General features: G+C 31.8%; 2 protein-coding genes across 4 annotated transcripts; one reads left to right on the plus strand and one right to left on the minus strand.

Moving 5' to 3' along the window:
- The first annotated feature begins 299 nt into the window (after nucleotides 1-299).
- On the plus strand, nucleotides 300-21,456 carry LOC123664053 (annexin B9). 3 transcript variants are annotated; one of them, XR_006744755.1, is made up of 9 exons: nucleotides 300-407; nucleotides 657-694; nucleotides 2,110-2,286; nucleotides 10,037-10,241; nucleotides 14,382-14,611; nucleotides 16,845-16,941; nucleotides 19,014-19,195; nucleotides 20,668-20,777; nucleotides 21,186-21,456. XR_006744755.1 is itself a non-coding variant. In XM_045598673.1 (8 exons), exons 2-8 carry the CDS (start codon nucleotides 665-667, stop codon nucleotides 21,070-21,072), a joined length of 972 nt encoding a protein of 323 aa, XP_045454629.1. In that variant the 5' UTR covers nucleotides 300-407; nucleotides 657-664; the 3' UTR covers nucleotides 21,073-21,456. The 3 variants fall into 3 exon arrangements, 2 of the variants coding, with proteins under 2 accessions (XP_045454629.1, XP_045454628.1); XM_045598673.1 differs by lacking the exon at nucleotides 20,668-20,777 and having other exon boundaries at nucleotides 21,022-21,456; XM_045598672.1 differs by lacking the exon at nucleotides 20,668-20,777 and having other exon boundaries at nucleotides 304-407.
- Nucleotides 21,356-25,243, minus strand: LOC123664054 (DNA repair protein RAD51 homolog 3). Its single transcript, XM_045598674.1, has 7 exons — nucleotides 24,997-25,243; nucleotides 24,789-24,919; nucleotides 24,317-24,423; nucleotides 23,730-23,896; nucleotides 23,522-23,650; nucleotides 22,564-22,755; nucleotides 21,356-21,496 (listed from the first exon to the last, which is right to left on the minus strand). The coding sequence occupies exons 1-7, from the start codon at nucleotides 25,039-25,041 to the stop codon at nucleotides 21,464-21,466; spliced, it is 804 nt and encodes a 267-aa protein (XP_045454630.1). The 5' UTR covers nucleotides 25,042-25,243; the 3' UTR covers nucleotides 21,356-21,463.
- Between the last annotated feature and the right edge of the window lie 433 nt (nucleotides 25,244-25,676).

Below are 25,676 nucleotides of genomic sequence, written 5' to 3' on the forward strand. Positions count from 1 at the left end.
AAAAAATCGAAGATAAAATATATAGCCGCGTATTAATTTCTCTCATCTTGTCTTATTAACCAGTGACTCTGTCGACTGACTGTGACTCTGTTGAGTCTTTATAAAAAAAAAATAACATCTTGTCTATCTTTGTCACTTTACTTAATACTTTGTCATTTACAAATATGTTTACTTGACAACGGTCAAGTAAACATTTTTGTAGAACATTACGTTAAATGTTCATTTTATAAACCAACGGTTGGCGCGTCCTGTTTACGGCAGTGAGTGAGAGGGCGAACAAAAACGCCTCGATTACGATTTCGCCCGACCAAACAGAGAACGTTCGACTTCGACGACCGACGACGCCGACGTGTTTATTTCGGACTTCGCTTGTGTCTTGATTGGGTGTGTCGCCGATTTAAATAAAAGTATGTATTTACACTTCATTTCTGTATTTAAATTAATACAAGAAATGTCCTTAATAATGAAAGTAAAATTTGTATATTTTTAAGCTTTTAGTTTTATTAAATAAATGGAAAATATCCGCGTTTTTGTATGCAAATCGCAAAAGCCGGTTCGCGTGATTGTAGTTTATTTTTAGTCGGTTTATAGCGCAAAAGCGTTCCAGTGTTTAGTTTTTGTGTTTTCACCAAATTACCTATTCATTTTTGTTATAGAAACCAACATGAGCGGACAACAGTATTACCCGTACAAGGTGAGTTTCTTCCTACATTGTGGAACAATCTATAGTTGTATCGATTCTCACGAGATGATGTCATCTTTTCGGGGCAAGGTTATTGCTAAAGCGGGTTTCTTATAAAATTTATGGGTAAACAAATTAAATATAGACAGGTATGTACATGTATGTGAATAAGACTTAAAATATTTTGATAGTTTAACCATTTGTTTTTTTCTCTACTGTACCTGTAAAACATTCTAATAGCTATAAACAATTATGAACTTACTATGAAATGAATCTCAAGCTTTGCAAGTAATATAATTATCATGGGACGTGGACGTATCACAGATTGAACAATAAAAATATTACTTACTAGGTACAATTTTCCACCATTACCTACACGTACTGAGTTCACCCGTAGTCACGAAAGACAGTGTATCAGAGTTAAAAAGTGAATAATAAATTTGCAATTAGTATGAAAGTAGCATAAAGAGTTTATTATAATATTGAACATCCATTAATTGCGAGAGCTATTTTTCGATCAGTTTAGACCCCTTCCCCACTTAGGTGAGATTTAGTAATATTTGCCTGGACCCCCCCCCCGCCCCTTACGTGAAATTGACGCTGAATATAATAGAGATTGACGCGAAATAATAAACTGTTCCGGTATACTATAGCTAATTTATTTAAATTAAAAAAAAAATTAACTAAACTAAATGATTTTAATAGCCATGCGATAGATTTTAGCGGGCAAAACGAACACTCAATATATATATATATATATATATATATATATATATATATTTTAATATCTGTAATATTTTATATTTTTTGAAGTGGGTGTGAGATTTTCGATTATTCCCCCCTCGGTTTAAATGAGATTTGGTGAGATTTCATTGGACCCCCCCCCCTTCCGAGCTCACGTAATTAATGGATGTCCCCTTACGAAAATATTTTGATAAAAAGTGCCTAAAATTTATAATTTATAGAATGGCATATTCTAAAATGTGATTAACTTAAATTTGTGGCTTAATATTATCCTAATAATTAAAAATAGCGCGTTTTTTAACTGCATACCGTTTTAAAACTACAATGTTGAATTTTAAACTTCGTGTCTGTTGCGCTGCATAATAAAGAACCCTTACTTTAATTACGAGTGCTCCACTCCAGCGCTCAAAATTTGGCCGGCAATTTAAAATCAAAATTAAAAATTACTTTATTCAAATAGACTTCAAAGCCACTCTTGAATCGTCATTTTTACACATTCAAGTTATATCTTCTATTCTTTTCTTAATTAATGATTCAGAATATAGATTCTGCAGAGAAGAATAGCAAGAAACTCCGCAGTTACTCTTTACAAAACTGTGTTTTAAATATAAAATTGGTGATATATTGTATAAAATACAACGTCACTAAATGCACATATCTTAATAATTTCATTTTTTTTATAGTGTACCCCCACGATTTACCCCGCGGATCCCTTCGACGCGGCTGCCGATGCGGAAACACTCCGCAAGGCTATGAAGGGCTTTGGAACTGATGAGAAGGCCATCATCGACGTTCTATGCCGCCGTGGTATCGTCCAACGTTTGGAAATCGCCGAAACCTTCAAAACCAACTATGGAAAGGTATCTTTTTTTAACTATTTTAAGAAGGTTTACCCTGTTTTGTATGATAGATAAGTCGATTATGGCGCATGTATAGGTAACATTTGTTGTTTAAAGGAAAAAATCGATTTTTTTTTTTTAAATTATAAATAAGGTTGACAAGGTGAGAGAACATGTCAAAAAATAATATAGGAGAAACTCATCTAACTCTATTCACCATTACTCGTATAATAATCCTATGCAATGGAATTGCACCGCAAAATTAAACCGGCAGACCTATTTTATCTGTTATGTTTAATAAAGTACGAAAAACACTAAATTACTCTATGAGTGAATTGCAGCTAACAACTCATATAATTTGAAATACTTAAGTAGATCAGTTTCAGAATTTAGTTACATCGGTATAGCCCTGTTGCTTATATGCAAAAAACGGTTACTTGTTTATCTTGCTCCGTAGAAAAAAATTGACAAACCAAATTATTAAAATGATTGTTCTAAATAAAAACTAATTGTGGACAAAACGAACCGTTTTCTACATATATGAATTTGGCTTTAGTAATGTTTTTTGATCAATTTTCTATTAACGATTAAGTTACATAAACACTGGATTGAATATCACAGTTAAAATTATTATTCCAATTCATCAAAATGAATTTACATCGTAATAATTGATTTATAATTTGTATAATACTTTAATTTTAGTATATCGCGTATTGTTGTTAATTTTTAAATATATAACGAGCTAAATCTTTTACCTGTTAAGAAACCGTCGTAAAAAAAAATCTCCTATGTCAATGAACTCTAAGACCTACATTCTAAGCTAAGACTATGGAGTAAGCGGACATTTTATCCGCAGTAATAATTGGCAAGTAATTAGTAATAATATTTTTGCTGATTCAACGATAGCAAAAATCGTATCTTAAAAAATATAGGCATATTAATATTCTGTCTATAAACAAAAACATTGTTTTATTTTATGTATATCGATATGTAAACCGTTTGAAATTCAATTAAATGTTAAAGTAAAAAGATCATAATCATTCCATATAACACCGATGACCGAAGAGAGTATTTTTATCCATATGACTTCCCATGCACTAATTTAACTTTTTAAATGTCCCGGTATCGTAAAGGTGACTGAAAGAAACCGCTCTTTAGCGATTAAACCTACTTTTCGATGGCTCCTAAGTATACTACTTCTAATAACTTTACGATAGGGAGGAATTTAGCAAGTCGATAAGAGCGTAAGGTTTATAATATTTCAAATGTTAACACAATCAAAAAAAAAAATAATCATTTTGAATTACTATATTGATAGCCTCAAACTGTGTAAAATAAAATTCATATTACATATGTTATTAATTTATGAAATAATGGTTTTTTTTTTATTCGTTATTTATGATTTTATTCGTATTCGTAATTTTATTTTTAGGAATCGTTATTTATAGGGATAATTTTATTTTTAGGATCTTTTTTAACATAGGTAGATAGGAAATGAAATAAATGTTATTAATATCTTAAAAAATTAAATTATCGAAAATTGTTAGTTGACTCAGTATACTTAGGAACCATCGTTTTGCACATTTACTATACAGGACTTCTCGAATGGTCTCATCTTTTAAAAAATCCAATAATATCACGCGAGACGTTTTTTATATATATATACTTTATTGCACTAAAAAAATACATGTAAAAACAACATAATAATAATGTTTATGGCAAAGGTGGACTTATCTCTGAAAGAGATTTTTTCCAGTCAACCCATGGTCATGAGTAAGTGTTTTATACAGGGTGACTGGTGAATTACTATCAATATTTACAGAGGATACTCGGTACATGATTCTCATTCGAATTATGTAAAAAAAATAGGTACTTAATTTTTGACAAAATTCCCACACATTTCAATTTAAATAAATGAAATGTAGACACATTAATTTTCAGCCATAATGGCGGCGCGTGCGGCCTTGGCCTTGTACTGTGCCGCTTGCCGCCGCCCGCCGCAACCCCCGCCAATGCTAATTCCCCCCTAAATTCGATTAGTAGGTCACTAGGTCAGTTGGGCGAGCGCCGCCATAAGGTTTGTACGCTGGAGTACGTCCATCTTCCCGCGCGCGCGCCTAGTGATCGATCTTACGCGTATACCTAATATGTCTCGTGTGAATGTGACCTGTCATAAGTAATTAGGTATGGCTTATCAATACACAAATGCAGAGTACTTAAAAGTGACCCGTTCGTGTTATATCGTGTAAAAGACAATAAGTATGGTTCATTTATTACGTAAGACGATTTAGGGGGAGAGGGGGTCGATCATGTCTTTAGTCTCGAATCCCGATAGTTCTTAGGTAAAATTACAAAAATGCGCAAAGTGAAAATACCTTGAAAAGTGAGTGCCGACTAGTTGTCACTTGCTTTCGTAAACAACATTCGTTATTTCGTTGATAAATTTTAATATTGTAGTTGAATATGTAGTTTTTTTTTTTTTGTTAAGACTGAATATCTTATGTCGGTAAAGATCATAATTAAAACCAAAGTTTATTACTACCAAAAAATAAAAATTATTAGTCCTACCTAAAGTACAAATAAAAATAAACATTGAAACAAACCAAACGTGTTTTCATTTTGTCGTTTAGATTCTTACGTAATAAATTAATATTTATCAAATTATCAAGGGAAAGGGGTCGGCCTAATCTTATTTTGGTATTTTTGCCTGTCCTAAGCTAAAATTAAAGTATGAAGGGGGATTGGATCATACTGGTTTATCAAAAGTAGCCTGCTACCCTGTTAACACTTGGCGGTGTTTGGACGTAGGTAAACGACCGCGCGATAACTAAATGTACCTATACCTACACACCTGCTTTGTGACGACTGCGCAGCTAGGGCGTCCAGACGACGCGTAATTAGCGAGATAACTGTTGGTTAACTTTACTTAGAAGTTTATGAATATTTATTTTATATGTAATTTTTTTTCGTCATATATAATCCTCAAATAACACGTCCTCAAATATTGATAGTAATTCACCAGTCACCCTGTATAGCGAGGCAAACAGTTATAAACACAGTTTAAATTAATGAATCACATCATTCAGTAGTGAAGGCTAATAGCTTAACAAAGAAAGAAGGAAAAAGATAATATAAAGAGAAGAATGCGCTATCTGCGGTCATCTATGAATTGCGTCACTCGTTAATGGGGGGGAAGTATCACATTGTGTGACAAGGGGTGGGGAAGGGTAGAAAAATTTCTTCTCAGAAGTAATGAACTTAAATAATAAATTCAGCACGTATCTTTGATTATATTTTTAAAAAACCATAATAAGTCAAATTTTATATTAAATTACGCTAGCAGTGTAGTAGTGTTTATACGTAAAAGTCTGTGCCTAATGTTTGTTAATTTTTTTTTTTTTTGTTATCAGTTAATAATCGATGTATTAAAAAATCTAACTATATACTTTTTATAATCAATTTTACAGTATTCTACATATTTACAACATTTATTAAATCAAGGGATATTATATTCATTTTATTTAAATTTAATTAAAAATATTTTAGTCTTAGGTCACGAAAATTCTAATCTAACTAGTGTACCTAATGAACATACAATTCGCTTACAGGTTACAAATGTTTCGACCTTGAATATTTTTTCCTCGTCGACTAAGTACAGTGAGTCAGACTAAAGTATGATAATAGTAAAACAAGCTTGGTTATTGTTTTTTTGAAGGTTTACTTGTTTAATTTCAATTATATCTTTTGATTCTTATCAATAAACGTGAAGCAAGAATACTGGAGGATATAGGTATTAGCGATGCTAAGAATTCCTCGAGAAATAGGGAAAAAACTAGGATTTGGTGTAGACTATACCTAATTTGTCACACATACAACTAAGAACTAATACGTACTTAATCACAATAATAAAAATGATTTCATTTGTTTACTATACAATTATTTATATTATATACCTACGTCTTATTTATTATTTAGATAAAAACATTATTCATATTATTATACAAGCATACATGATTTTTCTATAAAATCAAAACAACGTAATTTTTACATTTATACTAATATAATAAAATATAGTAAGCTTTAGATTTGACATGCAAATACAATTTTCAGCCTGTAATATCTCAGTACTGGGCACAGGTCCTTTTCCCCGTATAGGAGAAGGATCGGAGCTTAATCCACCACGCTGCTCCAATGCGGGTTGGCGGATATATTCCCTAATATGAGTAACGATTGCTATCAGGTGTACATGATAATAACCGGGACCGACGGCTTAACGTGCTCTCTGAGACACGGTGGGGAGACCCACAAGGACTGCACTAACACCCAGACCACGGCAAACACACCTGTATGGCCAATACAAATGTTTGTCAAGTACTAAAGCAAAAAAATATAAAGTATTAAAGCTAAGTTTTAAAGCTTTGTACAAGTTATTTGTATATTTATTTAAAAAATAAAATAAATACTTGACTTTCATAAGTTACTTGAGCTATTTTTATATAAGTTAGACTCCTCCCCCATCTGGTGAGTCAATGACATTTTTAGGGAATGAGATTTGAGTTATTAATAGTTCTTTTATGCCAAAAATATACAATAATTATTGTATGTAAAAAGTTGGCTGATGATAATAATAATGATTCAGGATTATTACGCTGTATGTATTATCGCTTAGGTACCACTACAACCGACCAAGTAGTCAAGAGACTAGCCCGTTGTTGGCCCAGTCGGTAATGATTTTTCTTTTTACTCGAGTATGGCTGTAGAGAAATATGACGTATAATTAATTACCTAAGACAGGTATAAATTAATCGTGGTGGCGAATGCTAGCGCGACCCCCTCTCGCCCCATCCAGGCGGACGACGTCTGCTCACACGTTGTGGTTTTTTTAGTCAGTACGAGTCTGACATAACCCTCTGGCGCGCCCTCGCCGGAGGGTATCTATGATGGATTTTTCCCAATGTAAAAAAGATGAATAAAGAATTATGAACAGACGACTATCTATCTATAATATAAAAATGAGTCGCTGAATGTGTTGCTAAGCGCAAAACTCGAGAACGGTTGGACCGATTTCGCTAATTATTTTTTTTAAATATTCCTTGAAGTACGAGGATGGTTCTTACGGAGAGAAAAATTCAAAAAAAAAATTAATAAAATTAAAGAATCGACTGTTAGGCGATACGAAGTTCGCGGGGTCAGCTAGTATATTATATAAATATAAATCAGTAAAATAACAATAAATAGATCTCATTAGATTGTACAAGTCTCCTTCCTTTTTGTTCACGAAATTATTGGATGCTTCGAAATATTTCAAGGTATGTGTAATTTCTATTATAAAACTCCGATAAGCACAACTTTCATGAGACTCCATTATAAAAAAAGAGTACCGGTAAATAAGACCTCGTGAATGTTATCTTTCGAAATTAAAAAAAAAATTAAAAATAGGAATTATAAAGTAAACAAACTGTCAATCGTGTTCAGAAGGTGACACGATAAATGCATGTTTTCAACGTTTGCTATTCTAATCTTATCAATGTTTACTTGCTACAGACACTTTTCACTCTTACAAAAGGTGTTACTGTAGAATAACCCGTTATGTATAATTATATTATCAATTAATAAATTATATTTTTGTTTGTTTACATATAAAAAATTCCACATTAAAATCAATTTAATAATAACTCAGCGTCAGGTACATTACTACTGCGTATACTTATTTATGTCCTATGTAATGATATAGTTAGGTAATTGTGTAATATAGTTAAAATGTATGCACATTATAATTAAAATACCAAACGTATTTTGAATTGTTTCTTTTACTGCAAAACTGATACAAAGAAAAAAAAAAAAAAACATTCGCTTAGGTTTCAAAAGTACTTTTTGAGTCATATTATTTACATTAGTTAATTCATTGTAGTTCATCTCAAGCTACCACCAATTCTGCAGTAGATTGTGTTGAGAAAAATCGACAAGATACTCACCATATTAATTAAATGTACATGTGATATGTAGGTAGGTAAAGTTTTCATTTAATTTAAAGTGATACAATTTAGTTTACACAATTTTGTTTTTATGACCCTGCCTTATCAATGTACATAAAACGATAACTAAAAAGCATAATTAATACTGCTTTCCTAATCTATCGTTATAACGAATATTTTTCATTGTTATTTGACTCATGATCGTGTGAACGAAGTCTGTTTTAATGATTGGATCTATATATTTACGAACATGAAATTTTGATAGAAAAGTTTTAAGCGTAATGAATTTGGGAACCTTCACATCCATTTAAATTAATGAATAAGTATTAGCAGACTTAACACCCACTGCTGTTAAGATATTAGTTTATAGGATTTTAATGCAATACAATTTTCGCAACACAACATTTTCGCAACAGTCCTTGACATTTATTTGTTTTTATTTTAAACTTACGCTTCAGCCTGTAACATCCTACTGCTGGGCATCAATACCCCCGTGTAGGAGAAGGATTAAAGCTTAATCCACTACGCGGCGGATAGTGCGGGGATTTTAAACTTACTAGACAGTAAAGGCCTTTAATTATTTTTATTTAAAAATAACTAAACAGTAAATTTTGTGAAGCTGTAGTATGTTGTAGGCAGCTCCTAATTAATATACCTGATCTAATTATTTATACAGCTATAATTTATTATCTTATTGATATTATACCTTTAATATAATACAATTACTACAGGTGTTATTTTTAATGTCTATTTTGTTTATATTAGTTCTTTAGCTCTCGTTTATTTTCAATCATCGCTGAACGGTGCCACTGATTCTGAATAAAAATACATTTACATAAAATATACAGTATAATTGTAGGTTGTACGAATCGTCTTTCTATGCAGAATAAAATATCAAGCATATACAGAATATAATCATTTTATTTAGTTTTATAAAACATTAGCGACCCGCCCCGGCTTCGCACGGGTGCAATGCTTTTACTAAATATACTACAGGATGTCTTTATTTATAGTGTGAAGCTAGCTTATAGCATGATTATTAACATAATAACAACAATATACAAATATTCGTCGTTAGATTACACGTTGTTACAGAGTGCATTGAAGAAATAAAGGTTCACTGCTCGTTCGCCGTAGGTGATAGCGTGATAATATGTAGCCTATATGTTGACCCGACTTCTTAATAATATTCGTGCCAAATTTGAAGTAATTTCATGCAGTACTTTTTAAGTTTATCCCGGACATACATATAGACAAACAGACAAAAATTCTAAAAACTATATTTTTGGCTTCGTTATCGATTGTAGATCACACCTAAGTATTCTTTAAAAAAAATATTCAATATACAGTTTTGACTTTCCTACCATTTTATTCTATGTATAGATTATAAAACATGTGAAACAGTTTTTTGTATGATCACGCTAATTCCATTATATACCGTTTCGTTGAAATTATTTTAAATACATAGCTTATGTGTTTAGGAAGCATATAATTACACAACATAACTGACTAGAATCCAATCAGTAACTAAAATAAGGGTGACTTCAAAAAATGACGAGGTTGTGGATATACTGATTTTGATGATTCTTTTTTTAAAATCAAAAATAGTCCGATTAATGTTAGTTTTTGAGCTATATATATATATATATAAATTTCGACTACCAATGATGTGTTACTTGTCGATGTCAATTGAAGACGATTTTTTTTTCATTTGAAAACAAATTAATGTTTGGTAAATGTTTTATACAAAGCTCTAAGTAAATGAATATCCATTCTATATAGATACTTTTTGACAGGACCTCATCAGTGAACTGAAGAGTGAACTCACCGGTAACCTCGAGAATGTGATCGTAGCTCTCATGACACCTCTACCTCATTTCTACGCCAAGGAGTTGCATGACGCTGTATCGGGGTTGGGAACCGATGAAGAAGCCATCATCGAAATCCTCTGCACCCTATCCAACTATGGCATTAGGACTATTTCTGCTTTCTACGAACAATGTAAGCATATTATAATTATAATAAATAAATAATCTCTTCATATCTAACGGCCCACAGTGGCATGAAACACATAGAATAAAGACAAAACTACAAAAATATTCCCCTCTGGGGCAGCCAGTGTTGTCACAACTAATTAAGCAGTTTGTTAAAAGTTATACTCTGGTCAATACCTACTATAACGGAATAAAAACTTCTTTCTAATGTAATATTTAACGATAAATCATACATGCTTTTATATATTTTACGTAAATATTAACGCATTTCGCCTTTCGATATTAAATCTTCCAAATTATTCGTAAGTATAGCGTCTTCGGTGCGACAAGCCAGCCCTGCGGGAACCGTTCACCCAGCGTGGTGAATATGGGAAACACACATGAGTTCACGCCATTTTTGGCGCGAACTTGTGAAGGCCTATGTCCAGCAGTGGACTGTGATAGGCTGAAGTGATGAAAAAAATATTCAGCAATCTGTTTTCAATCGCTTATACTTTGGGTGTAAAAATAATTATAAAATAAATAAAATTTATGAAAACCAAACGTAATCATAAAATAATATACATAATTATATCCATATATACATTCTGAAATGTCTTCAAACGAATTCCTCAACCATAATATGTTAATTACTTAAATATACCGTTATAAGCACATTTTTATATAAATTCTTCGAAACGCTTACAAAACGGAAATAAAAGTCGCAAATGTATGTTTGTGAACTAATTTTTATATGTATAAACAGGTTGGTATAGAAATCTAATTGATTAAAATTTTACTTTTATTATTAACTACTGCTTCTTGCCGTGACTTCCTCCGCTTGAAGAATATGTATTTGTATGTATTACTAATTTTGTACTAAAACACAGTTTATATATTATTTTCAAAAGAGTAACTGCGGAGTTTATTGCCGATTCATCTCTGCAGAATCGACATTCCGAACCGGTTGGCTCTACTTTTAAAAACGAATAATCACTATAAAATTTTAATTTGTAAAATGGCGATACGAAAGTGCTTTTGAAGCCTATTTGAATAAAGTTGCTTTTGATTTTGGTTCGAATAGTTCTTTTAGGCAATGTTTAATATTATTTAGGACCCTTATTTAGCACACTTGATGGATTTTTGGAACTTAAATTTCGTCTTTATTTATGCCTTAATTTCAAAAATGCTAGAACAAATATTATTTTTTTTCTTATCAACACCAAGCTTAATATTATATTAAAATTTTATCTTCGATTATGATGAACTTTCATGAAATTTTTATCCCTTAGTCAAGTTGTTCAAGCGATTTTTCGCTATAAAAAGTAGCCTATGTACTTTCCCAGGGTCTAGTCTATCTCTCTACCAAATATTATAAAAACCAGTTTAGTAGTGGCGTAAAAGCGTAACAGACAGAGTTACTATCCCATTTATAATATTAGTAGAGATAATAAAAGTATTTAGGTATATCATGTTCACGCAAAGAATGTATCGATTTACGTCTTACCAAGTAATTCTATTACCGATATTGACAATTTGTAAAGTGCTTTCGTAAATAAAATTATTGTGAAAGCCGCATCATTTCTTATCTACGACGTAAGTTTTGTTGATTTTCTAATATAAATAATTATACCTGCACCTATATACCTATATGATTAAAAATAAATTATTTATTTAAAAAGTCAAAAGCAAAGGATATTTATTATTTTTAATACTAAACCGATTTTAATAATAATATCTGTAATAAATCTATATTTGTAACCGACTTCAAAAAAGGAGTTTTTGTTGGAAATGAGATATTCTAAGTGTGGTACCATGATAAGGAAACCAGGATCTGATGATGGGATCCCAGAGAAATCGAAGGAAACCCTCGAAAATCCCCATAACTTTTTACTGGGTGTACCGATTTTGATGATTTTTAATTTAATCGATAGCCGATGTTTATCATGTGGTTACATTTAAATTTCATCCAGAACTGATTACAATTTTTGGAGTGCTTTGATAATGCGTATTTACTTGATTATTTTTTCGTCTACCTACGTTGAATGCTACTCGTTGCTGCTTGCTTGTCGATGTAATTGAAGGCGGTTTTTTTTTCGTTTGCCAGCAAACAATTATAATCTTCAAGTTACACGTTATAAAGTAACGTAGAATATAAAATATTTTGCGTCGACTCATAGAAGAGAATCAATAATAATATCTACAAATTAGGTGTATATCAAAACTTAATACGGGAGAAAGTTCTTGATGTATAGGTAATATCTATAGTAACGGAGCAGTAATTAAAACTTTTATTTATCTCTTAGAGTAGACGCCTACTATAAATAGCTATTAGCTATGTAGGTATATGTAATATAATCGGTTTGTCCTAGATACGAGGTGAATTTTGACAAATATTTTATTTTAATACTATAACAGACTTCTGCGCTTGTCATTGTGTGAGCGTTATTTATAAAGAATAGCTTTTATTAAGAAACATCCTTTTTTGTAAACACTGTGGAGTTATAAAAACTAACTTTCGATGATGTCAACGTACTAAGTTGGCAGAGAAAAAGTGATGATATAATCGGCCATGTTTTAGCAGTTATTATAAAAATATTACATTTGAATAAATAAAATGTTTCAATACCGATATGTTATACATTGCCAACGATAAGTTCCAATAAATTGCGCTCGATTCATTTTAACTAACACGCGATACGCCTATAAATAGAGCACTTTGTAGTGAATTATTAAATTGCAAATCGATTATTTTATATGCACATTCCATTATTTTGCATAGTTACATACTATTGTAGCTTAAAAAGGAACGTCCACGACTCATCAGTCGGATCAGAAAGGGTAGTTATATAAAAATTCTTTATAATATTATTTATTTAATTTTTGGTTTCTTTGCAATGGGTAAACTAAAAAAACTACTGGATCGATTTTAAACATTCTTTACCAGTAGAAAACTGACATAAGCTAAATTTTAAAGAAAGAAAACGGAGCGCCAAAATCGTGTAATCAACGCAAGCGATGCAGTGGGCGGACAGCTAGTATAAAAGACCAAACAATTACACCGTCTGAATTGTATGTACGGGTATTAACCATCGTTAATCATGTAAATTTTTACAATTCTAGCTACGTGCTATAATTTTATTATCGTATAGAAGATAATGTATGCTCCCGCGTGAAAGCATTAATTTTGTTGTTTTACAAACACAGACATTGAAGTCTTTGTATATCTACATGAGGATTTGCGAATGTTTACTTTTAAACACAGGCATAACTACAGGAATGATACTATAGGAATGCTATTTAAATTGATACTTTTCAACTGTCTGCTTTCTATATCTGTCAATCGCTAAATGTTGTTCGCGTGATGTTTAAATTAAATATATGCTTTCTGAAATTTCCCAATTTTTGTACGATACTCTTGTTTTTGCATTACGTAAGAACCTTCTATAACGCTTTCGATAACTTTAAAATTAAGATTCGGTAAAGTCCTGGTAGGTTGACCAAGCGAAATAAGGATACATTTTTTATACAATATATTAATTTAAATGGAATGGAAATGGAACTTGAATGTCATGTAGGTGTAACCGCATATAATTAAATGTATTACTTAGTTATTATTTTTAACATATCGCCTCTGACCGTGAGCTAGTAGGTCATGTGGTATGCATGTAACGTCATACTCTATTAGCATTCATAACCCAATGGGAAAGTAACGGCCGGCAAGTTAATTAGGCGGATTTGAACGTAAAATTTAGTTTTATGATATACTTTACATGTTTACACTAAAGCTTTAATGATGGCTCATTACGTCAAATTCAGTCGGATAGTTTTACAGCTGCATTGATTGATAAAAGGTTATTGTTACTATTAAACGATGAATATTCTAGTGTACACATCAAATTTCGTTCGATATTTTAGTCATATTGCGCTTTGTTAATAGAAATTGATCCTCAAACAACGGAAACATCTTACGAACATATTTACGATAGCTATTTGCTTTCTGTGTAATGTACAGACACAATCTGGAAAAAAAACGAATAAGCTACTTAAAATTGTACTTGTAAGTAGGTAGGTATTAGTTTATAAATCATTGAATTTGATAAAATAAAACATGCTTAAAACCTTTTTTTATAAACAAAATTCAACATCGATTATTTTATCCTAACAGTATACGGCAAGAGCCTTGAATCGGACCTAAAGGGCGACACGTCGGGTCACTTCAAGCGTCTATGCGTGTCCCTTTGCATGGCCAACCGAGATGAGAACTCCGGTGTGGATGAAGGGGCAGCCAAGGCCGACGCTGAGGCTTTAGCTGCTGCTGGCGAGGGTCAGTGGGGAACTGAAGAGTCAGTGTTCAACTCCATTCTTGTCACTCGCTCATACCAACAGCTGAGACAGGTGAGTTACGTTCTATTAATCTATACTAATATTATAAAGCTAAAGAATTTGTTTGAACGCGAAATAAAAAAAAATCTATTTTTGTGTTGGATAGATTCATTCATCGAAACTATAATATTATTGAAATACTTATAATATGAATATAACATTATAATTTAATATTTTTGTACGTTTTTTCCTCAATTTATTGCGACTAATAGCTCGTGGCATAGCTAATAATATACAAGATACAATGAGATAGTCGAAAAATTCCTATTATTCATATACGATTTAAATCCACTTTTGAATTGTCATTTTACCAGTTATAAAGATTTATCTTAAAAAAAAGTTATCTTTAAAAATTTAATTATAGTTAGTCTAAAGTTAATATCGATACGGGTGTAGATTCTGCTGGGAAGAATCGCCATTTTCAGCAGTTAGTTTAGTTTGATCAGGGACTTCACTTTACATAATTTAGGTCGTGTCAATAATGTGTGTATTATAATTTAACCTTAACCGAATAATATGCTTTATCTATTAAAAACTCTTAAGTTATATAATTAAACATAAGGTACTATATTATACATAAAATATTATGTCTAGAAAGAAACATAATATAGGAACTTGTGAAACGATTATGGCGCAACTGAATGCACAAACTATAGATACAGAACAAGACAGTGTACTTATCCCGCGAATAAAACCGCAAGTTATAGCGTATAACTACATTATACCCCTAGTAAGGTGATACGCTATTAAAAGAACCATCTTTTGTATTTAACTTCCTTTTAACTCGTTAACTTCAAGTAAATTATCATATTGCATATTATGTGTTCGTCATCAAATACCATTTACCGTTTCCCATTACACTACACATATTATGAGTTAAAAATGTAAATAAATTCCTTTTAATTATCAACGTCTAGCTGCTCATTTCATTTAACATGAAGCTATTAAGAAATAAACTAAAATGTTTTTTTTTTTTGTAGTAAGATTTCAATTTATAATTAGGTCTCTAGAGGACAATTTAGTGATTATTTTTTTCACTTGTATTAAACATTAAGTTCACCTTGAATCTTATTTGTAGTTATATTATATACCTATATATATTGATGGTGATAGAATGTATTCATTTTCACGATTTCCTTGAAACTAAATACGCGTATCGTGAATGAACTAACATTATTTATAAATAATAATAATTTGTCTGCAATAATTGTACGGTAGCATTATACTGGTGCATTGAAGCAACTACTTATTAGTTTCATCAAAATCAGCAATTTCAATTCCCGTCGGTTCATTTTTTTATTTTTACAAATGTTTGTTCTGTTATAGACCCACTACAGTCAGCGCTTATTGATAATTAATTTTATACGAAAACACAAAATAATCACATTTACCTAGTACATTTTAGAATCATATGACATTCCATTGATACGGTTGATTTTAAGAGAATAATGAAAAAACTTACAAAGGTATTTGCCGATAAGGAATATAATGAGCTAATGAAGTCATAAGAAACATTCGAATGCCGCGTCTCAAGTCATCTGAGTCATACAATTCTACAGACATACAATCATTCCTCCGTTTTTAATCATTGTCGCAGACGCTTAGATCATGAAATATTCATGTTCTATATATAAATAAATAATTGTATCATCACACATTGTTAAGTGTGATGGACTCGTAATGAAATATATAGAGACAATAGTTGACCTCAATGATGAGTTCGGACTAACATTTTAAAGTCTGTATGACTGTGTTCTATCAAATTTACATATAAAAGAATTGGTCTCTTGATTATTTTAATTGTAGTTTTTAGTATTTTATTATAGTTTATTTTTTTTCTTTTAAGAGTAATTTCCAGTTTTTAGTCTTGATTTTTCTAGATTTTATATGATGATGAAGATTCAGCTTATAACATCCTACAATTGAACATAGGTCTATTTTTCAATCTAGGGACAAGAGTCTGCATTTAATCCACCCCGCTACATCTCAGCGGGGCGGCGAATATATTCCTTTCTATGAGTAACGTTCGCTATCAGGTGTCTATGATAACAGCCGGGACCGACAGCTCACACGTGCTCTCCCAGGCAAAGTCGAAAGATCCAAACATTTGTACAAATACAATTATCCACTTCAATCGGGAGTCGAACCCGCAACCCGCCGGAAACTATTTTTAATTTAAATTTTTCTCACCTCGTTAGGTGTCAAATTCTACAATTCGATAGATTTCGTGATGTTTAAATTTCAGATCTTCGCCGAGTACGAGGCGTTGACCGGTAAGGATATTGAGGACACCATCAAGAAGGAATTTTCTGGAAGTATCGAGAAGGGCATGCTTGCTATTGGTAAGTTCATTATTAATTAGCAGTTTTTCTGTGAACGAACTGAAATTATAATTACTTATTATAAATCATAATTAGACTGTTTCCATGTAACTTTTTATTTGTAGCTATTTAGGATACTTTTACATGCAATAGGTACGTACTTACTAATTAAGCAAGTTCACGTGAGTATTTTCACGTAACGGATAACGTGAAAATACATTGAGATAAACGAGTAAAATCGTGTGTGCTTAAGTTTTTATCAGAATGAATCTATGTTAATGATAGTAAACGTTAACCTGCATAAACTTTGTGTTATGTTTATATTCCAACTTATTGTTCTACCATTTTTGATTTGTAACTTACCTATATAGTTTACGTGATCAGACGTCCCGTTTTTTCGTTAGTATGTCCCGATTTCCTCATTAATAGCCCCGGGACGCAAAAATCTCCATTTTTTTAAAATAGCGCAAATATTTTATCAGCCATCAAAGTATATTGCTTACACTCTGTAACCCGACTGGAGAAGTACCACAAACGTTACAGAAGATTACATATAAATAACACTGCTCTAAATTGGTGTTGTCTTCCTGTAGTGCGTAAGGTAGCCAGCTCCTAGGGAGGAAAAGGGATAGGGTCGGCAAAGCGGTTGTAATGCACCTGGTCTTACAGGAGTCCATAAGCTCTTTATTTTGTAATAAATAACCTTTATAAATAAAATCAATGAGAGTAAGTGTAGGAAAAGCATGTTTTTTTGCTGATGTTGTTACATCATACACAGTAAACATCAGATTATACATGTGTTGACCTTGAACTCACCTTTATCAGAATAGCGATAGCCGCGTCTGTACAAGCCATAGTACAATTGGTAAATAAATAAACAAACAAAGCTATTCTGCTTTACGAAAAAAACCGAAGTCCTGTTTTGAGCCAAAAAAATGGTCACGTTACGTATTATAGCACACCTTCGAATTGTAGACTTACGAAACTAGTCTGTCATATTATATTATTTTACTTTAGCATTAACATTTTGGTAGCTTTCGTAAAAAGGTACACAATTTCACAATTTGCAAGGGATACATTGTAAGCTGATGTTCTAAAAAATTCTTACATAATAGAATTCTGATTCTAAAAAATTAGGAGTAAAAAGGGGGGAAACGAATCTATCCATTTATCATTAGTCATAAATGACGTATAAGTGAAGGTCATGCTTTAACCAGAATAGGAAGTCATCTCCGACCTTGCGCTGAGTCATACAATGATTATTTCGTTACGGAATAACCTCCTAACTCTAGATTATTCGATAGGTGTTGTAAACTTTTTGGTAATAATACTAAAATAACCCCTTTTTTAATGAAAATCGTCGAGAATAAATACAACACAAATAAATATATTCCAAAAATAAAAAAATATTTTATGATATTGTTCAGAAAAGTTCTTAAAGTAAGATGCCTATATAATATTTATCTACACTTATTCGTGACATTTTTTGCTTTAATTGTATTTTAGACGTGAACTTTAGACCCCGTTTGCAGATATTTTAAAATAATTATTTAGACTAACCCGTTGGCGTAGTTTGTAGTGACCCTGCTTTCGAGGGTTGTGGGTTCGATCCCCACCCGGAGTCTGGTTGTAATATAAATATTTATTTATATACTAGCTGACCCGGCGAACTTCGTATCGCCTAACACAAACTTTATCTTATGGTATTAAAGTTCAAATTGACTTTTAAGTATAAAAAGTGTTGTTTTTAGACTTTTTCAGGAAATTTAAATTTTTTTTTTTTTTAGAATTTTTCTCTCCGTAAGAACCATCCTCGTACTTCAAGGAATATTTTAAAAAAAGAATTAGCGAAATCGGTCCAACCGTTCTCGAGTTTTGCGCTTAGCAACACATTCAGCGACTCATTTTTATATTATAGATGTATTATTTATAAATATGTTTATTGGATAAAAAAATTATGTAACTATATACCAGTCGGCTGTTACGTACATATAACATAAGCATTAAGTTGCTTACTTTAGGAACAGACGACCGTGTGAGTATTGTGTAGATATTTATTTATTAAAGAAGTTAAAATAAAATTCTTATTCTAGCCAAATGCGTAAAGAGCAAGGTCGGTTTCTTCGCGGAACGCCTGTACTACTCCATGAAGGGTTTGGGAACTAACGACAAGACCCTCATAAGAATTGTTGTAAGCCGCTCCGAGATCGACCTGGGTGACATTAAACAGGCGTTCTTAGACAAATACGGCAAACCACTGGAGGATTGGATCGCTGTAAGTACACGTTTATATATATTTGCAAAAACTTGAAATTATTTCACTTGGTATGGGTTAATTTGATTTTTCTGACGACTGCGTAGGTCTGCCATCAGGTGTCAAGAGTTTTTATAATTTGGACATTATGGGAGAAACTCAATAGTCAAGTTCACGTAAATAATTAAATTACACCCAAACGCTTGGGTTATAGACAGTCTGTTTGGTAATGTAGGCGATGGCAGTCCTACAATTAGTTATACTAACGTTTATGTTGTGTTAGTAGCTGCCAATTCAGTTAATATTCCAGTGTGATTTCAGTGTATACAATCATTGATCGGCTTTTTCCACATTTCTAGGAAAATTCTAGGTGATTAACCCACATACACCATCAGAAATATTTTATACCATCATTTATGTAGAGGGGCAACATTCATTCATTAGATTTGATATAATTCATATCAAGGAACTAACATTATATTTTATTTGTATAGTTGTTGTATTGTTTCTAACAGCATGGAAAACCTAAAAATAAATATTATAATCAAGATACTCAAACTGACCCATATTTTCTATGATATAAATTAGCAAGTTTTTTTATGTAACACAATGCTTTTTACGATTACTATAATAATCAGCATGAGAAGACGCGTACTTTATGAATATCTTTTCCCATTTAACGCGTTTGTCTATCACTCATAAGCAATTTATGTATACAGATCCGTCTATTTCTCATTTATTCGTATGGTATTTTATTTATAAATAAAATCGTCAAAATAATACATCAGTCAATAGTTCTGTTGTTAATGTATCATGTGCATTGTTTCTTTAAATATGTCTAACAATGTGTTTTGAAGTGTAAATAAATGTCTAATAATAATAAAAAGTATTTAATAATGACTGTAAATTAAGAATTATTATGATCATTAAAAAAGCCAAACTGCAAAAACAATATTTTATGGGTGCTTACGATACAAAAAGTAGTCCAAGTGTATAGATTTTAAAACTGTTATTGGTCTTGTTTGTATCTTCTAACAAACAAGGCATTTTCGAGAAAGTAAATAGACAACGTTCAGAATAGTGAAACATTTTGATTGCAGGGCGACACTTCCGGAGATTACAAGAAGGCTTTACTGACCATTGTTGAGTAAATTGTGTGGTCAAGGATGTTTGGGAGACAGCGATTGAGATCACCTAGATTTTAATCATTTAAATTCTTTTTTGTCAATTGTTAGGTAGTTAGGGTACGGTGGCCACTGGAAACAAAGTTCAACATCTGTCTTGAAGACATGTAAACTTGTTTTCAATGCGATCAAACTGTAGGTTATCCATGCCAGTTGTAATTTACCCACAAAGATCTGTATATTTTGCTTCTTGTATATCATTGTCACGTAACTTTCTCTGCACAGTAGCTAACAGCTTAGTGTCGCATGGTGCCTGGTCCCTCAGCGTGGATGTTGCTTTTTTTTACAAGTAGTGTTGCCATTTTTCAGGAGGAGATAGACGGTTCTCTCGGCCATCTCTTATCTACAATGTGTTACTAAGGCTACCAGATTAATTAAGATTAATTACAGACGCCACTTACATGTATAGCCTCTATGGTGTAAATATTTTTTTTATACTATCCGTACCCTATTCTTTATATATTGGTACAATATACTTATTGATGCATTTTGAAAGATTATTATATTTAAGTTCTATTAATTATTGAATCTGTGTGTTTTGTAATCTCATGCTAATATTGCACGCCGTGTGATAGATTAATAGAAATTATGGGCCAGTTTCTGTTCAGTGTTTCAGTTTATTTATGCTAACGTTACAGTGTTGGTTTTTCGATATCTTTACAGGAAGACCTAAGGGGTGACTTCAAGAATGTGCTAGTCACACTTTGTGCTTAGTCCTGCAAAATAAATTATATTTTTTTATTTGCATATAAGTTATTTTTCTATGAATATAAACATTGCATGTTATTGAATAGTTCTATAACAGAAATAAATGTAATATTTTGCAGGATGATACGAAAGGAGACTACAAAAGGGTGTTACTCACTATTGTTTCTTAAGAAAACCCATTATAAGACTTCAATGTACTGAATGTTTGTATTGCACTTTTAAAGAATAAGTTCCGATATGAAACTGCCTTTATATAACTGTTAAAATGTGTAGAAATAAAAGCTTGATATTTTTGTGAAAATGAGATATTTATTGGTGCTGTAGTTTTGTTTACGGTGTATAATAATATATACATGAATACATTATTAATAAAACTATCGTATGTTTTAATTGTATTTTATTGAACGTCCCGAATACCATCGCTCGTTATCTGAAAAGTCACAATTATTATATAAAACTTAATTAAGTAGTGTTTTTTTTAAAGTGATGAGTTATGTTAAAACTGATAGTTTTAGTACGCGATTTTTGAAAGATGCAACAACAGTTTTAAGAAATTCTTGTAAGTATTGTGATAGCCCGTTTTTAAGGGATAGTTTTAGTGTATGGAATTATCCACACGGGTCAGCTCAGGATTCATAGCGAATAATATCAATTGTTTAAGCATCGAAATATAAAGCTGCATAAAATTGTGTCAAACAATGAGTCTATAATTTTCTATATAACACGGTTCTTGAAAAAATATTATGATTTTTGTAATTTTTTTTAAAAAGCAAATTTTGAATATAAACGACAATTAAAATTAATTTAATTAAGTATTATAAAATATTTAAAAAAAAAATCATCATTTTTAAACCCACGGTTTATGACGTAACAGTAAAAAAAATATTTTCCATACGAAAGACTATATACATCTACTTATATCCCAATTTTTTTTCAATGAGAATATTGAGATAGGTAACTAGCGAACTATCTCTCTCTCTCTCTCTCTCTTTCTTTCTGTGGTCTCGTTGAACCGAAAATACTCACAAAGATTCAGCCTGTTCGAAAATAGTTGTGTTTCCACTTAACAACAAAAAACTAAAATAAAACATTTATTTCAATAATCAGTATGGATGATTGGCTTCATACATTGATTACATAATTTATTAAATGAGCATAATGAGTCCAAATATTTAAAAGCTGTTTTTTGCATCATGCAGCATGCTACATTTCACTAAAAGACTTAGGTAAAATGTATGAGACGTGACCAAAGCGGTATCTATAATAGATAAACATTATTATAATAAAACATAACAATGCGTCAGTGCAATGGTACAGCAACTGTCTGACATGCTCGCCATCGCGGGTTCGATGCCCATAAATGACTTTATTTTTTATTTTTAAAGGTCTACGTGTTTGTGCCTGTGTAATGAGGGCTATTGTTTGAGTAGTTTATCAACTAATACAACAAAAAAGAAAGTGTGATAGAAGGTAACAATCAAACAAATCAAATTTTACCTGGAACTTCGCAACGCCCTCTGCTGCAACATTACTCTTAAGTATCACAGCTAATCTTAAATTTCTAAGCGGTTCTGGAGCAGTCAGTAGTAAACGAGTGTTACAACGATGCGACCAAGTATCCCCAAGAGAACCTACTATAGCTCCCGTTGATAGTCCTATTCTGGTAGTCATTTCATTTGTTAACACAACCTAAAATACATTTGTGATAAGATTACTTCCCTCATTCATTCATCATTTAGGTCCCTACCTAAATGATGAATGCATATATATCTTGATCACAATGTGGAGCAGCCCATCTGAGGAAGCACCTCAACCTACTAAACTAATAAGCTAAATAATACTACTAATTAGCTAAATAATACTGCTCTTAATTAGTGTCGTGTTCCAGTGGTGAATAAGGTGACTAAAGCTAGGGAGGGTCAGGGGTACAGTTGGCAGCGTGACGCACCTGGTACAAGTGTTGATAAGGTACGGTAACCCCTTACCATAGGTGCGCTATATACTTGTTTGCTGACTCGGTCATAGAAAAAAAAAAAAAAACACTAATTGGGCAAAAATGATATTAATAATTTAACCTTTATTACTATTTAATACTAAACCATAAGGTAGTAGTAACCATTATTTAGTCACATCATTAATATGAGGTTAGGTAAAGATTTTTTAAAATTTCTTGCTCAAATCCGCTCTGGATCCAGAGCAGCATGAGTACCTCACCCTTACAAAAGATCTCAGTTAAATAATACTGTTTTCAAGTGTGTGCTATGTTTACATAATGAGTAAGGTAGCGTCAACAAGAGGAGCATCACGTTGCTAACTACGGACTGCACTATATCTTGCATCTGTAAGCTGTGGTTACAACTTAATACCAAGTCGACCAGACACTTTTGTATAACTTAATTAATATTAAATAGTATGCTAAAAATAATAAAAAATAAACATATTAAAATTATATTACAGCAATTTGTTTATTTAAGGCTATCTTTTGTAAACCAGCCATCAACCTAAAAAGTAAACCAGTTCTTTGCTTCAAAGATATGCCTTCTTTAAACGGAAATGCTATTGAATCAATGATTATCAGCTTGATCTGTAAATAAAATGAATTCATACATACATTAATCTGATGTACATTTCATAAATAACATCATGTATTATATGTTCATTACATGAGGCTTATCTGTTAAAAAATTAGGTATTTGATATAAAAATGCACAGAAGTTTTCTAGACCAAATGCTTTTACATAATGGAATTTCTTCAGCGCATCTTCTTCTTTTATTAATATTGAAGAACCCATAATTGCTTGACATTTTGCTATGCTAGAAAATAATATTTCTAAACAAGTAAATAGTATATTATACATAGTACTCATAGTAGCATTTCATTGACCTTTCCAACACCACTATACTGAAGAGGCTTTTAATATATTTACGGATTCTAATGATTTTTTAAAAACAGGATGAACATATTAATAAGAAAATCATACTTAAAATTTTTTTTAATCAATGATAACTTTGTTAATATTGCAAACAATTTATATAAAGTTTATAAACTCAGAGCACACTAAAAATATCAGGGTCATTTTGATGTGCCATTTAAACAAGGTCAGTTTGTTGTGTGAAAACTAAAATTGTCAAGAGTTTGGCACATTGAATAATAATAGTAAAATAGAATATTTTGTACTTTTTGATTCATTAATGTAGTGTGATCAATTCATGGTGGTGAAAAGGTAGAAAAGGTTACATGAAATCTCACCCTTGAATCTCTCTACTGTAAAGTTTGCATTGGTATCAACATATAGAGCTTCAGAATTAAGCCCACCTAGGACTTTAGGTATTTGTACAGAAGCACAAAGTTGTAAACTAAAAAAATCAATTTTATCAATAAAATCATAATAAAAATTATCAGAATAATTATGTAAATTAGGGCAAAAATGTTTAGTTTATTATTCAAGAAAAGAGTTGTATTTAGAATGGTTTGGCACGAATTTTGGTAAGAGATGTTTGATTTTTAATGCAAGAGCGAAGGGCTTTTGCAGCGCTGGAGATGTCACGGAATGGAATTATAATTATTGGGATTTCTTTTTCTTTAAGAATGGTGCATTACCTTGTATTGTGATCGTCATGTGGGGTTGAGGAGGACTCCCGCTCCCCTCACCCCTTCTTACCCTTAAATTCGTGCCAAACGATTTTAAATTACAACTCAAGAAAATGTTTAAATTACAAACCATAGTTGAGTTTTTCCAGACCCAGATAAACCAAGCAACTCTGTAAGTGATCCTAGTTGTATTCCATTGGTACCAAGAATTTTATCAAGACTTTGACTAAATGTAGGTATAGAAGGTAAGCTTGTTTCAATCTAGAAACATAAATATCATATAGAAAAGAATAATAAAATTAATAATATTTTTTTTTAATATGATATATTTTCCTCACTTGCCACACATCGGTTGCGTTATATATTTTAAAATCAGAACTCATTTTGGTAAGTTTTATAACTGAATGTCATTAAAGAACCTATTTTGTATTTATAGTTATTACTTGCGAGTCTTATAATTAGAAAATAATTATAATGGAGTCAGCGTTCAAAAAATACATGAAAGTTCAAAATCGGTATATTTACAATTATAGGTAATTTCTTAACAAAGAGTTTCGAAAATACCGCAGATTTGACAAACATGTGTTGAGTGTTGCTAGTAGCGAAATCAAACCTATCAAACAATAACAAAGGATTAAAGGCTATTTTTTTACGCAAGATAATTCTTCGAAAAGACACCCGGGTCCTGGGTTAGAATCGGGTAAAGCGAGTTTTCTATCACACGTTCACAGCCCGAGGACTGGCCCTATTTATTTTACCTCGGGCATTGAAGGAACTAGGAGGCCGAGACGACGACGCCTTCGCCGTCCACGCCGGGACACATCGCTTCTCTTCTGATCCTTCTCAGATGTTTCCTTGTATGACATTATAGATAGTCAGCCGTGTGGACTTGGGGAGTAAGCTGGTAAATGAGTGACAAGAGCGTTACGAAAAGTGTGATCGGGCTAGTGAACGGAAGTTGAGAGAGAGACCATCAGTCCTCCTGTAACCATGGTTGATTGAAAGTATTCGAAACGTC

Source organism: Melitaea cinxia, chromosome 21 (genome assembly GCF_905220565.1).
Source record: "Melitaea cinxia chromosome 21, ilMelCinx1.1, whole genome shotgun sequence".
Taxonomy (NCBI): domain Eukaryota; kingdom Metazoa; phylum Arthropoda; class Insecta; order Lepidoptera; family Nymphalidae; genus Melitaea; species Melitaea cinxia.